A 14,276-nucleotide genomic window follows, 5' to 3' on the forward strand; every position below is an offset into this window, starting at 1 on the left:
CCGGGTGGATCCTGGTCGGGCGCATGCGGGAGTCTGTCTGACTGTCTCTCCCCGTTTCCAGTTTCAGAAAAGTACAAAAGGCCCTGGCCGGTTGGCTCAGCGGTAGAGCGTCGGCCTAGCGTGCGGAGGACCCGGGTTCGATTCCCGGCCAGGGCACACAGGAGAAGCGCCCATTTGCTTCTCCACCCCTCCGCCACGCTTTCCTCTCTGTCTCTCTCTTCCCCTCCCGCAGCCAAGGCTCCATTGGAGCAAAGATGGCCCGGGCGCTGGGGATGGCTCTGTGGCCTCTGCCCCAGGCGCTAGAGTGGCTCTGGTCGCAATATGGCGACGCCCAGGATGGGCAGAGCATCGCCCCCTGGTGGGCAGAGCATCGCCCCTGGTGGGCGTGCCGGGTGGATCCCGGTCGGGTGCATGCGGGAGTCTGTCTGACTGTCTCTCCCCGTTTCCAGCTTCAGAAAAATGAAAAAAAAAAAAAAAAAAAAAAAGAAAAGTACAAAAAAGAAAAAAAAAGATTATGAACCCAAAGAGCTTAGTTGAATTTACTTATGCTAAGGGTGATTTCTGCCTTAGCAGTCCCCTAAATAGTTCTCCTACTTTCACTGGTCCCCAAGTGTGAAAAGGTTGAAAATCACTGGTCTAAAATATTTACTGTCTGGCCAACCTCTGCTGTAGTGAAATAAGAACTCTCACCACTGATGATGGTAGCACAGACACAACCACTCTGCAAAACTGTCTACCAGCACCGAGCATCTGTACACCTGATGGAGTAGTTCCATTCTTGGGTATACACTCAATGGAAACACAGGCTTGTGTGCACCACATATGCACAATAACATGGATAGGAGCATTCTTTGTAATAGCCACAAATTAGCAACCCCCAAATTAGAATGGGTAAATAAACTTGGTCTCATCTCACATTTTATCACTCAGTGATAAAAATGACCAAACTGCCTCTAGCACAAGAACATGGAGAAAATCCCACAAACATAATGCAAAAGGAGCTGATGCATAAAAATGCATACTGTATGGTCTCATTTACATAAAGCCCTAAAAGAAGCAAAACAGATATGTGGTGTCAAAGTCTGGGCTATGGTTATGTAGTAAGTGACCGCCTGGTGTCCCAGTTCAGGGACAGAAGCGGGGAGGCAGGGCTGTAGCTGCGTTCCTCAATGACCTTGAATAAGTTTTTGGGCTCCTGACCCCACGAGCGTGTGGACCAGGAGGAAAGGAGCCCAGGTGTGTTTTTTTTTTACTGAACTTACTGGGGTGATACAGGCTGATAAAATTACATAGTTCTCAAATGTACAATTCTACAAAACATCACCTGCATAGTGCATTCACCAGACACAGCCATTTCCTTCCATCACTGTTTATCAGTCCTTTATTCCCTTCTAACCTCCCCCCATCCTGTTTTGATAATAACCTACTGTTATCTATGAGGTTTTTTTGTTGTTGCTTACTCTCTTAACTTTTTTCACCCAGTCCCCCAACACCCCACCCATCTATCTGTAAGGTATTTTCCCCGCCAAGGAAGAAAGGGCGCTACGTAGCCATCAAATGTGGAATAGCAAAAGCTTTATTTAGTAGAGTGCTTCCTGGACAAGGTTCTCTGGTCCATGAGACAGGGGGCCAGAGAAGTCACGCCGCCTCCTGTTTGGGGGTAATTTATAGTGTCGGTAGGGTGGTCGGGTTGATATGACGTGTCAAAATTTCATTGGCTGACAGACAGTTGTTCTTTTTCAAAGAGCTCCTAGTAAGTTTCTTTTGGCGGGCATGAGTGTGGATGGTCCCAGCCAAAGTTCCTGAGCCTGATTCCTCACGTGACTTTCCTCCATTGCCAACTGACCTCACATTCTGACCTTTTATGTTAGATAGGGGCACCACTATTCGTCTGGCTACTTCCTGCTGGTTAGGGGCATCATGGGAGGGGAGGTCAGAAGGTGGTGGCTCTGAGGGGAGTCGCGAATATGGGTGTAGGAGCATCTGTTTCTGTTTGACCGTGACTCAAGAAACTTCGCGGATGCAGTCCTGTAAGGATTTAAAAAAGAGGAGTAAATATATATGAGTAATATGTTGATAATTAGAAGAGGACCTAGGATAGGGGCAGCCCAGGTGAGGATGGGTGGCTGCCACCAGGAATTAAGCAGGTTGTAGGAGGAGAGGTCCTTCTGCAGTTTCTCTTGTAGACAGTTGAGGACCCCGATGCTTTCTTCCATTGGGCCAGTCTCATTGAACAGCATTGCTTCTTGCTGTAACTCACTCTGGATGCAGGTTTCTGGTGGGAGGAACAGGAGCAACAGGAGGATCTGCAGGGCCTAACCTTTTGATGAGCCAGAGATGGGTGGGGCTCAATGGTTCCGACTGCCAACTGTCCTGTGTGGGGCAAGCTTGAGGCGAGAGACATGGTACCAAGGTGTTTGCCCTAGGAGCTTGGCTGCAGTAGGAGTAGTCAATATTACCGTATGGGGTCCTGTCCACCTGGGCTGTAGGGAGCCAGGCTGGAGCTCCCTCAGAAGAACCCTGTCTCTTGGTTGCAGGGGGACCTCTGGGTGTGCTTCACCTGGACCCCCTATGGGAGGAAGGGTCCGGTCCGCATGTTCCCTGAGAAGATGGTGGAGTAAAGACAGAAAGGGGAGGTAGGTGGCAAGAGGAGGGGGCTTTGGCTAAGAGAGCAAAATTGGAAATCCAGTGTCTAAAGAAGCCTATTAGACCGAGGAAAGAAAAAATCTGAAGGAGTGCAAAAAGGGGGATTCCATCCAAACTGTGTGTCAGGAGTGGTGTGCAAAGGGGAATAGAAGGGGTCCCATTAACTTCTATAACCGAGACCTGTGAGGGAACTAGAGGTCTAGAGTGTGATGACAAAACAGAGAAGGTAGCCCTCGTGTCCACAAGAAATGAGATGGACTTACCTGCTACCTGCAGTATTACCCAGGGGTCGGCGAGGGTGATGGGGGTCTCCGAGTCTGGGCCATGTCAGTCATCCGTGAGACCAAAAAGTTCGAGTGTGGGCCCACCTGGCTGGCTTGTCCTCCATGTGGAGGCGCCGAGGAAGAGCCTGTTATACAAAGGGGGCAATCATTCCACCAGTGATCAGGCTGCTTGCAGTCAGGGCAGGGCTTAGTAGGTGGCCTCAGGCAGGGGTACTGCCAGGACCAGTGGACCTGCTTGCCACATTTAAAGCAAGCTCCTGGTGGGGTTCCTCTTTGTGGCCCAGACTTGGGTCAGGCATCTCCTATGCCTTGCCCCTGTTGCTCTGCTGGCCTCAGGGCTGCCACAAGAGCCTGGGTTTGGAGTGTCACCTTTTGCTGCATGCGGGCCTGGCGAGCAGCCTCAGCCTTTTTCTACCAGCCACGACCATTAAAAACTTTAAATGCCATGTTCACAGGTCTCGGATAGGGGTTTGGGGGTTGAGAATGGGGGGGAGGGGGCTCCTGAAGAGCCCGGCACCCAGATCCAGCCGGAACGCCGGAGCCAGAGGCAGGACAGGGTCAGGCCATCCTGCAAGAAGACTGGGGTTGGGCCATGGGGTCAGGAGCCCTGCAAACCCGCGTGAGGGCCAATAGCTGGTGGAGGTGGGCCTGATGGGGAGGGGTTTAAGAACACAGAGGAGAAGGGAGGGGCTCCTGGCCAGCAGGGGAAGGAGGCTTCCTGGAGGGAAGAGACTGGAGCGGAAGAGGTCCACGAGGGACCAGAGAGGGGTCCCAAGAGAGGGGCGCCCCCAGGGGGTCAGGCAGGACGGGGAGAGATTTGGGGGTCGACAAAAGTTGGAAAGATCAGGAGCGGAGGGTTTAGGTGAGGTTTTTCTGGCCAAAGAGGGCCTGCACCATAAAGCAGGTGGCACAGAGATTAGGACGGGAGCACAAATACTAGAAGCCCTGAATGTTAGGGGATCTCCAACCATTTCCCAGTTCTTTAGCAATAATTAAATTGGTGAGGGTGTTAAAATTGAAAGTTCCTTCAGGAGGCCACCTAATTATCCAGTGGGTATAGTGGCTCGGCCACGGTGGAGAAGATCAGTTTCTTCTTCGTTAGGGAGAGAGCAATTCTGGATAAGGCACTCCAGGATGTTTTTGAGTCAGGTTTAGATTCCTATGCCTCTATGGCCACCCTCAGCCCTCAGAGTGATAAGAGATAAGAATTGGCGTCCCACAACTCAAACCGTTCACCCGACGGTTAGGTAGAGTGGGTGTGTCCAGGACGTCTCCACGAGCACACACGCACTTGGAACGGATAAGAGGTCCCTGACGCAGCTGCAATTTACAGACAGGAAGGCTTGGCAGAAAGAACTGAGGGGAGGCTGGAGGCAAGGGACTTACCGCACCATGTGCTGAAGTGGGTGGCAAGTCGGAGGTCCTGGTTCTTCTTCAGAAGGGAAGGGGAGAGCAGCGGTCCCTTGGGGACTTCAAGCTCCTCCGGGGTTTCGGCACCAAATGTAAGGTATTTTCCCTGCCAAGGAAGTAAAAAGGAATAGCATATTTGATGTGCTATTCCACATTTGATGGCAGCCATCAAATGTGGAATAGCAAAAGCTTTATTTAGTCGAGTGCTTCCCAGACAGGTTCTCTGGGAACTGCGCTGGATTGGCCCACCAAGAAAACTGGACCGCCCACTAGTGGGCGGGAGGAACCAGGTTGACCAGCACTGCAAAAGTGGGTGTTTTTTTTTGTTTGTTTTTGTATTTTTCCGAAGCTGGAAACAGGGATAGACAGTCAGACTCCCGCATGCACCCAACCAGGATCCACCCAGCATGCCCACCAGGGGGCGACGCTCTGCCCCTCCGGGGCCTCGCTCTGTTGTGACCAGAGCCACTCTAGCGCCTGAGGCAGAGGCCATAAAGCCATCCCCAGCGCCTGGGCCATCTTTGCTCCAATGGAGCCTCGGAGGAAGGAGACGGGGAGGGGTGGAGAAGCAGATGGGCGCTTCTCCTGTGTGCCCTGGCCGGGAATCGAACCCAGGACTTCTGCACGCCAGGCCGACGCTCTACCACTGAGCCAACCGGCCAGGTCCAAAGTGGGTGGTTTTTATAAAAAGGTTCGCCATCACAGCCCTACGGCCAGGGGTTTACCCCTTTTCCAGGACCGTGCTCATCAGGCCCCACCCTTTTGTGCCCCGCCCCCCCTAGCTCCCATGTACTTCCTAAATTGTCCTTTTCATGGTACCACTGCTTTTCTTTGTCAGGCTCAGCTCCATACACTGTTGCTCCCTCTGGAGCCTCCTCTAGTCCCCGATGCCAGGCCCCGCACTTCCGTCTTCCGCTCCTCCTAGCTCTCTTCCCGCCAGGCCCGCCTTTCCCACCTCCCCACCTTTTTTTCTAGGCACCGCCCCTTCTGGCTTCCACACTTGAGGACAGGTCCCGCCCTTTCCGCTTATTCATTTCTTCTGGCACCACCTTTTTCCGGCACCGCCTTTTACCGGCGCGCCTATTCCGTTTTTGTTTTTGAGTCGACCCTATCAGACACCTCCATTTCCACTCCTGCTTCTGTCAGGCCCCAATCCTTCCACCTTTTCAGGACTCGCTTCTTTGAGGCCTGCATTTTTTCCTGGCCTGTCACTTTCGCCTCTGGCCTCGTTTTGGCCCCGCCTTTTCCGGTTTAGTTCACACACCTATACACACGCGCGCACGCACAAGCACGCACTCGTTTCCAAGCCCCGCCTTTTCCGGGTTCGGACTCTCCAGGCCCCACCCTTCGTGTTCCGCCCATTCCAGCCCCAATTCTTTCCGGAGCCCGCCCCCTGCTCGCCCTTCGGCGAATTCTGGGAACGCTGCGCCGGCGCGGGCGCGGCCGCGGAGAACGTGGTGTTCCACTATGGGGTTCCAGCCGGTGAGACCCGTGCATGCTCCATGTCCTGCCCCAGGGTATTCCACTCCATCTGGTTCTGGCCACTCAGCTGTGGACCAGGGGATGTCACCGCCGCCTCGCCCTGGAGGCTGGGGTCTGGGGACCCTGCCCAGGGGACGCCTCCGGCCTGAACCTGTTCTCGCGATGGAGATCCGGGTCGCCACCTTCGGGGCAGCTGGTCGTACGGGACGCTCACCATCTGTTCCCGGGGCTCTCACTCGGCGGGGCGGTCACACTACCTCCTCTCCCCACAGAGCCTAGGCTTGCTGGCCTCCCTCGGGGCGGGGCTGCTGACTCTGCTCGGCCTGGCTCTGGGCTCCTACTTGGTTCGGAGGTCCCGCCGGCCACAGATTACTCTGCTGGACCCCAATGAGAAGTACCTGCTGCGACTGCTAGACAAGACGGTGAGTTGCAGAGTAAGGGGCAGGGTACGGGAGGAACCAGAACTACCTCCCGTTATGGAGCGACAGTATCCACTGCGGTTGGGATGTCTTGGTGAAACAATGTCATCTACCTTTCAGACTGTGAGCCACAATACCAAGAGGTTCCGTTTTGCCCTGCCCACCGCCCACCACACTCTAGGACTGCCTGTGGGTAAGGAAAGTGTGGGCTCCTTTCCCTGGTATCCTAAGGGAGCAATTCTCCTTCCCAAGTCTCCTGCAACGTGCTGTTTTAGTCTGTTTCCTCCACATTCCATGCCCCTTCCCCACCTGGCTGGGTCATCCAGGCTGCGAGGTGTCTGTCACTGGGCCATTCTAGGGTGTGGCTTTTGTGCCACCGGGCATCTTGAACACTCAGCAGGCCTCCCTTGTTCCTGCAGGATTTGCTGGTACTATCGCCTGAGCAAACACTAACTTATTGCCTACTGCCCAGACTTTCAACTCACCTGGCAGTAACCGATAAGAGGTTCTCCAGTGGGGCACTGAAGAAGGATCCAACTGGGGGCTCAAAGAAGTCAATCATTCCTGCCTGGTAGCTCACTGGGACCACAGTGGGAAGCAAGATGTCCTTGTTTTCTTGAATCTCACTGGGTATTTTGAAAGGTAACTGGAACACAGTGCGTCTATAAGCCTCCCTTACATAGTTCTCTGTGTGGTCCGTAGGCAAACATGTCTACCTCTCTGCCCGAATTGATGGCAGCCTGGTCATCAGGCCATACACTCCTGTCACCAGTGATGATGACCAAGGCTATGTGGATCTTGTCATTAAGGTAAGGGAGTAGTAGGAAGGAACCCCAGTAGTTCCCCACCTTACTCTTGCTGGGATTTGTGGAAACTTCCAAGCTTTGTTGAATAGCAGAAGATGCATGTCCTTTGTGGGTACAAAGAGAGTGTGCAGACTGGTGGAAAGACAGCATGTGCATGTCCTGGCCCTGGTCTAGGGAGGCCCAGTCAGTGAGGGCTCAGCAATCAGTGACAGTCCAAATAAAGTATTCTTCATTCTGTCTTACCAGGTCTATCTGAAGGGTGTGCACCCCAAATTTCCTGAGGGAGGGAAGATGTCTCAGTACCTAGACAGCCTGAAGATTGGGGATGTGGTGGAATTTCGAGGGCCAAGTGGGTTGCTCACTTACACGGGGAAAGGTAATGGCCTCTGCTCCTTGAGCCTCTTCCAGTTCTCCAGGCCATAGTCCTCTGGGCACCTGTGCACATGCAAAAGGGACAGAGCCTCCTGTCCTGAACACGCAGCTTCGATAGTGTAGAGAGGCAGATTTGTCAGTCCCATTTGTAACCGATCGTTCTCCTTCCACTTGAATTTGCCCATCATGACAGCTGTGGAGCTCAGTGAAGCAGCCCTGCCTTACAGATTCGCTCCTCAGGCTGAGTTTAGAGAGTGGAGAGAGCTTTCTGCCCTTCCCAGGGGAACAGCTGGGCGTATTAGCAAGCCTCTTGGGCCGCTGTGTGCACTTGGGAAAGATTCACACCTGGCCCCATGCCTGTCGCAGTCACTAGGGGTGACCCTGTGCCAGAGGCAGCTGCTGACTCACTGTGTGGCCCTAAACTGACTGGAATGAAAGTTAATAATCCGTGCCATGTGGTCCTGGCCTCATCGTCCCTCACATGTATTATCAGGGCTGGCTCAGCTCACCCAGGCTCCGGGGTCAGATTTCATTGCAGCTGTTCAGCTGTCCTGGGACATGTTTTCTTTGTTTCCTGTATTGACTTCACTCTTCCTTCCTCTTTGCACTTGACTTCTCAGGGAATTTTAGCATTCAGCCCAACAAAATGTCTCCACCAGAGCTCCGAGTGGCGAAGAGATTGGGCATGATTGCCGGCGGGACAGGTTTGTGTTGTTTGGTGACCGTTCTCTCCCACCACTGTTGATGTTGCCATGAAAATTGTCCTGTGATGCTCGAAAGGTTTGGAAATCATGGTCAAGCTGTTCATCGGGATTTCTGGCAATGCCTAGGGCTCCCTGGTACCTAAAAAAAAAGTCAATTAGGTAGAAACAACAAAAATATTATTTTTAATGGGTAGAATAAGAAGTAAATCATGCACTTTCCCAAGACCTCGCCCTGAACAGATCTTGTCATCTTTAGCTGAGGATAGAGAAGTAGCTAGAAATAGGATAGTCAAGAAGGAAAATAATTAATGTTGGGTTATTTCTATATATCAGACAGTATGCTAGTCTTTTTTGTGTCTATCTATGAAGTATGTGCTTGCCTTCTACTTTTACTGATGAGAATGTGCAGGCTCAGAGAAGTTAAGTAGTTTCTACAGGGTTCACTGGTAAAGGGTTAGTGTCCTGTGCTGCCCGGTTCCAAAGCACTTGCACTTAACTTGCAAGTCCAGTATTCCAGGACCCTCCCATTGAATCAGCACCTGTGACATCTGAGTCCTAGCCAACAAGAGACGTTCAGAAGAAGAGTCTTAGAAGGATTTCAACAATGTGAACTTGTGTGAATGTTGAGTATGACTACAGCTCACCTACCAGATATGAATTTTCGTGAGTTTGGGGTAAGAGGTATATCTATCCAGAGATGTGGGTGCTAGAGAATACACAGGAGATTGGAGGATTTGGACACTGAATGAAAATGGGGTACAGGGGTGAATGGGTAGCATTCAGTTGAAAGCATTGGTCAGTTAAGGAGCTGGGACAGGTGGCCAATGGCCATGGTGTCTTACTGTGGGGTGTCTTTATATAGGAATCACTCCAATGCTCCAGCTGATCCGGGCCATCCTGAAAGATCCCGAAGATCCAACCCAGTGCTGTTTGCTTTTTGCCAACCAGGTTAGTTTGATATTTGCAATCCTGGAACTTTAGTGGGTTGACAGAGATGTGGCACCAACAGGCAGAAATGGGCCAGTGTGTGTTGTGGTCTCTGCCCAAAATCCCCCTGTAGGTAGAGGATCCTCAGCTACAATAAGAGGGGTAACCCCTGAGACAAATTCCTTCCCTGGTCCCCAAGGAAAGAGGAAAAGGACACATTTTGGAAATTTAGTCCTGAGCATAAGAGCTTGCTCCTTGGGTTTCCTTTCTTAACTACTTCCTCTTTATTTCTTCTTGCTATGTAGATAAAGGTGCTTCCCCTCTTCTTCCCCTCATCTTAACAATCTAAAAGTCATGCTCAGTCCCTAGAACTAGACTAGAGCATTCTTTTTTTTTCCTTATTGGAGAATGTTAAGTGGGCCTGAGAAGCTTCCTAAAGACTTTGCTTCCCCTTTTCATTTCAGACTGAGGAAGACATAATCTTACGGGAAGACTTGGAGGAGCTGCAGGCCCAGCATCCCAGTCGCTTTAAGCTCTGGTTCACTCTGGATTATCCCTCAGAAGGTACCCTGTCCATTCTGGGTATTCCACAATCATGTTTGGTCAGATTTTGGTGGAACCACTCCTCCCTGACACGGCCAAACTCCCAAGTCTGAGTGTGGGATGCGTGGTTTCCCAACCTTACCCTCGGGTTCCGGTTCATCAGGTGGGCAGCAGAAACATCTGTGCTGCTGAGAGTAGCCATCCAGTTGCTGCTATAATGTGACACCTTTTTAAGAGCCTTTCTGGGCCCTCCCACCTCAGGACTACACTCCTTGCCTATATGGGTCTGTAGTGTCAGTTCTCTCCCTCTGCACTTCAGATTGGGCCTACAGCAAAGGCTTTGTGACTGCGGACATGATCCAGGAGCACCTGCCTGCCCCAGGGGACGATGTGCTGCTGCTGCTCTGTGGGCCTCCCCCAATGGTGCAGCTGGCCTGCCACCCCAACCTGGACAAACTGGGCTACTCACAAAAGATGCGATTCACCTACTGAGTGTCCCCTGGCTTGCCTGGTACTGTTCCCTGCAGCTGTTTCCAGTCAGTACTTAAATGCTGTAAGCCCTAGATTTCTTTCCTAACAGGATCAGCTTTTTGTGCAATCTGGATAGTACCTACAGGAACAGCATCCTTCTACCTGTAGAAGAGGGCCAAGGCTGAGTTGTTCCCTGAAAGCCCCCCAAATCGCCCTGTGATGAAGGTCCAGGTCAGGCCATGGAGCAGCCTTTTTCATGGGTCAGAAGGAAGGATGCATGTACATTCTTTCCAAGATTAGCTAGTTTACGGGTAGCATTGCACTCTTTGTGTGATGAAAAGAGCAATCTGTGTAACAAGTTTTATTTAATGGTCAGTGCTTACCTCATAGCAGATTCTGTGTATGAGTGCAAGTTGAGCAGACTTCTAGAGTTAGTTTTACAGAGATGCAGGAAAGAAGTAAGTGGTTCTTGCAAACCTCAGAGAGAGGAATCTGAAATATGTATTTGTGTGTCTGTCTGTCTCTGCTGGCCCAGGCTGGATGGAAATGGCTATTCACAGTCTGAGACTGCTGCTTATGGCAGGATCTTCTGGCTATGCAAATAAATGGGGCTAAGGTCCCGTGTTATACCTAAAGGGGTGTTGTGTCTGGGGTCCTTGTTTCCAAGGCTTTTCATGCCTGAGAATTTGGGGAGGAAAGGCTACCCTGCACAGAATTTCTTCCAGGTCTTCCAAAGAACCTTGGAGCAGTTATGCCATGTGCTAAAATGTGAGCTGCCCTGAGATTAGTGATCATTTTAGAAGTCTCAGCAGAACCAGAAGCTCAACTTCTCCCCAGAGGCTTTTAACGTCTGGGAAAGAGTACAGGTTAGAGGGCATGCTTTTGAGTCCAGGTACCCCTCAAGCGGTCCTTTGGTTTGGCTATTCTTCCTTCTGCCTTCTCTTGAGCCTTTCTTTACTAAGGTTATCCTTCAGGGTACCTCACAGACAAAGTATTGTCTTTCTGTTTGGAAGAGAAATCTCCTTTAAAAAGTAACCTGACATCAACAGCCTCCGCCAGACTTGTTGGTGCCTAAAGAGAGTTGACCTCCCCAGCCTATCCGTCTTGACTGCCCTTCCCCAGTGCTGCGACAGCATGATCCAATCCACTCCCCTCTCCCAGGGTTGGACCAGAGCAGCTCCTTGAGATCTTTGTTAGTCCATTTGGGACAGAACAATGCATCAGTCTTAGGAGGAGGTCAACATTGTTTTTCTGCATGGAACTATGTACTGTTTCCATGGGGCTCCTAAAAGAAAGGCTGTGGGACCCTGAAAATTCACCCCTTCATAGGACAGTCATCAGTAAATTCTGTTACTGGTATTTTATCATCCAGTTTTCAGTCAGCTGGTATGTATATATCACTAGTTGTGGATACAGTGGGAGACACTTGGCTACCTCACCTCCAAAAAAAGAAAATCTTGCTTAGGATTGTTGGGCTCAGATAGTAAAGTGGCCCAGCAAAGGAAATTTCCCACATATAAGCTCACCAGTCCTTGTTTTGCACGGGTTTCTACCTCACCCACTCAACATACAAACATTTATTAAGGACCTGCGACGTCCCAAACACTGCTCAGCTCAGCATATGATTGTAACCAAGACTGTCCTTAGACCCCCCAAAAAACTCATAGTCTAGAGCAGTGGTCCCTGACCTTTTTTGGGCCACGGACCGGTTTAATGTCAGAAAATATTTTCATGGACTAGCCTTTAGGGTGGGGTGGATAAATGTATCACATGACCGAGACAAGCGTCAAGAGTGATTCTTAGACGAATGTAACAGAGGGAATCTGGTCATTTTTAAAAAATAAAACATCGTTCAGACTTAAACATAAATAAAATGGAAATAATGTAAGTTATTTATTCTTTATTTATTTATTTATTGTATTTTTCTGAAGCTGGAAATGAGGAGAGACAGTCCGACAGACTCCTGCATGCGCCTGACCGGGATCCACCCGGCACGCCCACCAGGGGGCGATGCTCTGCCCATCCGGGGCGTCGCTCTGTTGCGACCAGAGCCACTCCAGCGCCTGGGGCAGAGGCCAAGGAGCCATCCCCAGCGCCCGGGCCATCTTTGCTCCAGTGGAGCCTCGGCTGCGGGAGGGGAAGAGAGAGACAGAGAGGAAGGAGAGGGGGAGGGGTGGAGAAGCAGATGGACACGTCTCCTGTGTGCCCTGGCTGGGAATCGAACCCGGGACTTCTGCACGCCAGGCTGACGCTCTACCACTGAGCCAACCGGCCAGGGCCAGTTATTTATTCTTTCTCTGCAGACCGGTACCAAATGGCCCACGGCCCGGGGATTGGGGACCACTGGTCTAGAGCAATGTTTTTCAAACCCAGCCCACCAGAAATTTCTTTCTTTCTTTCTTTCTTTTTTTAGAGAGAGAGAGAGGGGGGAGGAGCAGGAATCATCAATTTCTCTATATGCCTTGACTGGGCAAACCCAAGGCTTCAAACCAGCGACCTCAGCATCCCAAGTCAAAGCCCCCACTGTGCCACTGCAGGTCAGGCCCACCAGAAATGTCATGCTGGTCCACAGAAGAGTTAACCACCCTGATGTTTGAAGGTTATAAACCCCATGAGCTTAGTCAAATTCACTTATGCTGAGTGATCTTCTGCCTTCGTGGTCCCCGAAATAATGCTATTTTCACTGGTTTTCAAGTGTAAAGAGGGTGAAAGCCACTGGTCTAGAGTAAGTTAGGCACGTGGTAATTGCAACACAGTGTGATTGATCCTATAGTAGTGTTGTGGATGGGGGTAAGAGTCAGTAGGGGTAAGAGAAGAATTAACGTTGCTGAGTTAACAGCCGTGGACCAGGCACTGTGCTAAGTACTCATCATATAATGTAATCCTTATGATAATCCTGAGTCTGCAATTAAGGATTTGCCAAAGGTCATACAGCTGGTCCCACTGAAGAAAATTAAAAGTCCTATGGACAATGTTTCTGAGAGTTTTACACAGCAGGCAACACATCACTTAATGAAGCATCATTTGGCGTCATACTAAAAACCTGCATGAATTATCTCAGTTTTTGAAAGTTTTATTGATTTTAGAGAGAGGAAAGGGGAGAGAGACAGAAATTTAAATCTGTTCCCATATGTGCTGTGACCAGGAGCAAGCCTGCAACCTCTGTGCATGGGGTCCATGCCCTAACCAACCTAGCTATCTTGCCAGGGCTGAATTATCTCAATCCTAACAAAGACCCAGTGAAGTAGCATTGTTTTCTTCCGATTTTTCAGTTGAGGTAATTATCTTTTGGAAGGGTCCAGTAAGGTGCTCAAGATCATAGGCTGGCCAGGGACAGAAACATGCGTCTATGTGACTCCAGAGCCCACACTTTTAACCAGCACCAAGAGATTATAACCAACTACCTGTCTCTGCATCTAGAGTAAAACTAGTTATGCACCATCCTTTGGAGAACTGAGGAAGTGGCACCTCAAGTCATTTTCTGTGTTGTGTGGTTCAAGAGGAGGGCTGCACCACCTGTCTCCCAGGTGTGCACTCAGCTCGCAGTGTGGTAGCACAAGCCGGAACGAGACTAGAAATAATTCCACTGTTTATGATAGAAAATATTGGGTTGGGGAATAAGTTCGTAGCGTTTTTACCGAAGACTTTTATTTAAACAAAAAACAATATCAATAAGTTAATCAATTATATATTCGCCGTTGCTGTTTACAACCTCTTCCCACCTCTCGACCAATTTGTTGATGCCGTTCCGCCAAAAATCGCCTGGTCTGGTGTCAAAGAAGTTGTTGAGCCAGTTTTTAAGGATCTCTTTGTTATCGAAGGTAACGCCCTTCATATGGTTTGACAGGGAGCGGAAAAGATGGTAATCGGTCGGTGCAAGGTCCGGAGAATACGGCGGATGCTGAAGGACCTCCCATTCGAGCTCTTGGAGTGCGGCTTTGACGACTTGTGCAACATGGGGCCTGGCGTTGTCGTGAAGGAGTATGGTTTGACCATGTCGATCAAGTCTTTTCAGTCGAATAGCCTCATTCACGCGGTGTAGCTGGGCAATGTAGAGCTCCTTGTTGACCGTGGCATTCTTTTCGAGCATTTCCCAGTTCTTCATCGAATTCAGAAGCCCTTCCGCTGCAGCACATGTCATCGACATCAAAGTCGTCATTTTTGAACTTTGCAAACCATTTCCGTGCTGTAGACTCACCTATGACACCTTCT

General features: G+C 50.5%; 1 protein-coding gene and 1 long non-coding RNA gene across 2 annotated transcripts; one reads left to right on the top strand and one right to left on the bottom strand.

The window, feature by feature from the left end:
• Positions 1–1,556: 1,556 nt before the first annotated feature.
• LOC136401298 (uncharacterized) lies at positions 1,557–5,289 on the bottom strand. The gene is made up of 3 exons (XR_010750495.1): positions 5,134–5,289; positions 2,910–3,055; positions 1,557–2,028 (listed from the first exon to the last, which is right to left on the bottom strand). It is a non-coding gene; the product is annotated as an uncharacterized lncRNA (long non-coding RNA).
• Positions 5,290–5,656: 367 nt separating this feature from the next.
• Positions 5,657–10,699, top strand: CYB5R1 (cytochrome b5 reductase 1). The gene is made up of 9 exons (XM_066379276.1): positions 5,657–5,822; positions 6,095–6,244; positions 6,362–6,434; positions 6,944–7,050; positions 7,294–7,423; positions 8,040–8,123; positions 8,986–9,071; positions 9,515–9,614; positions 9,913–10,699. Exons 1-9 carry the CDS (start codon positions 5,808–5,810, stop codon positions 10,083–10,085), a joined length of 918 nt encoding a protein of 305 aa, XP_066235373.1. The 5' UTR covers positions 5,657–5,807; the 3' UTR covers positions 10,086–10,699.
• The last annotated feature ends 3,577 nt before the right edge of the window (positions 10,700–14,276 follow it).

The sequence above is a fragment of the Saccopteryx leptura genome, chromosome 1, assembly GCF_036850995.1.
Source record: "Saccopteryx leptura isolate mSacLep1 chromosome 1, mSacLep1_pri_phased_curated, whole genome shotgun sequence".
Classification (NCBI taxonomy): domain Eukaryota; kingdom Metazoa; phylum Chordata; class Mammalia; order Chiroptera; family Emballonuridae; genus Saccopteryx; species Saccopteryx leptura.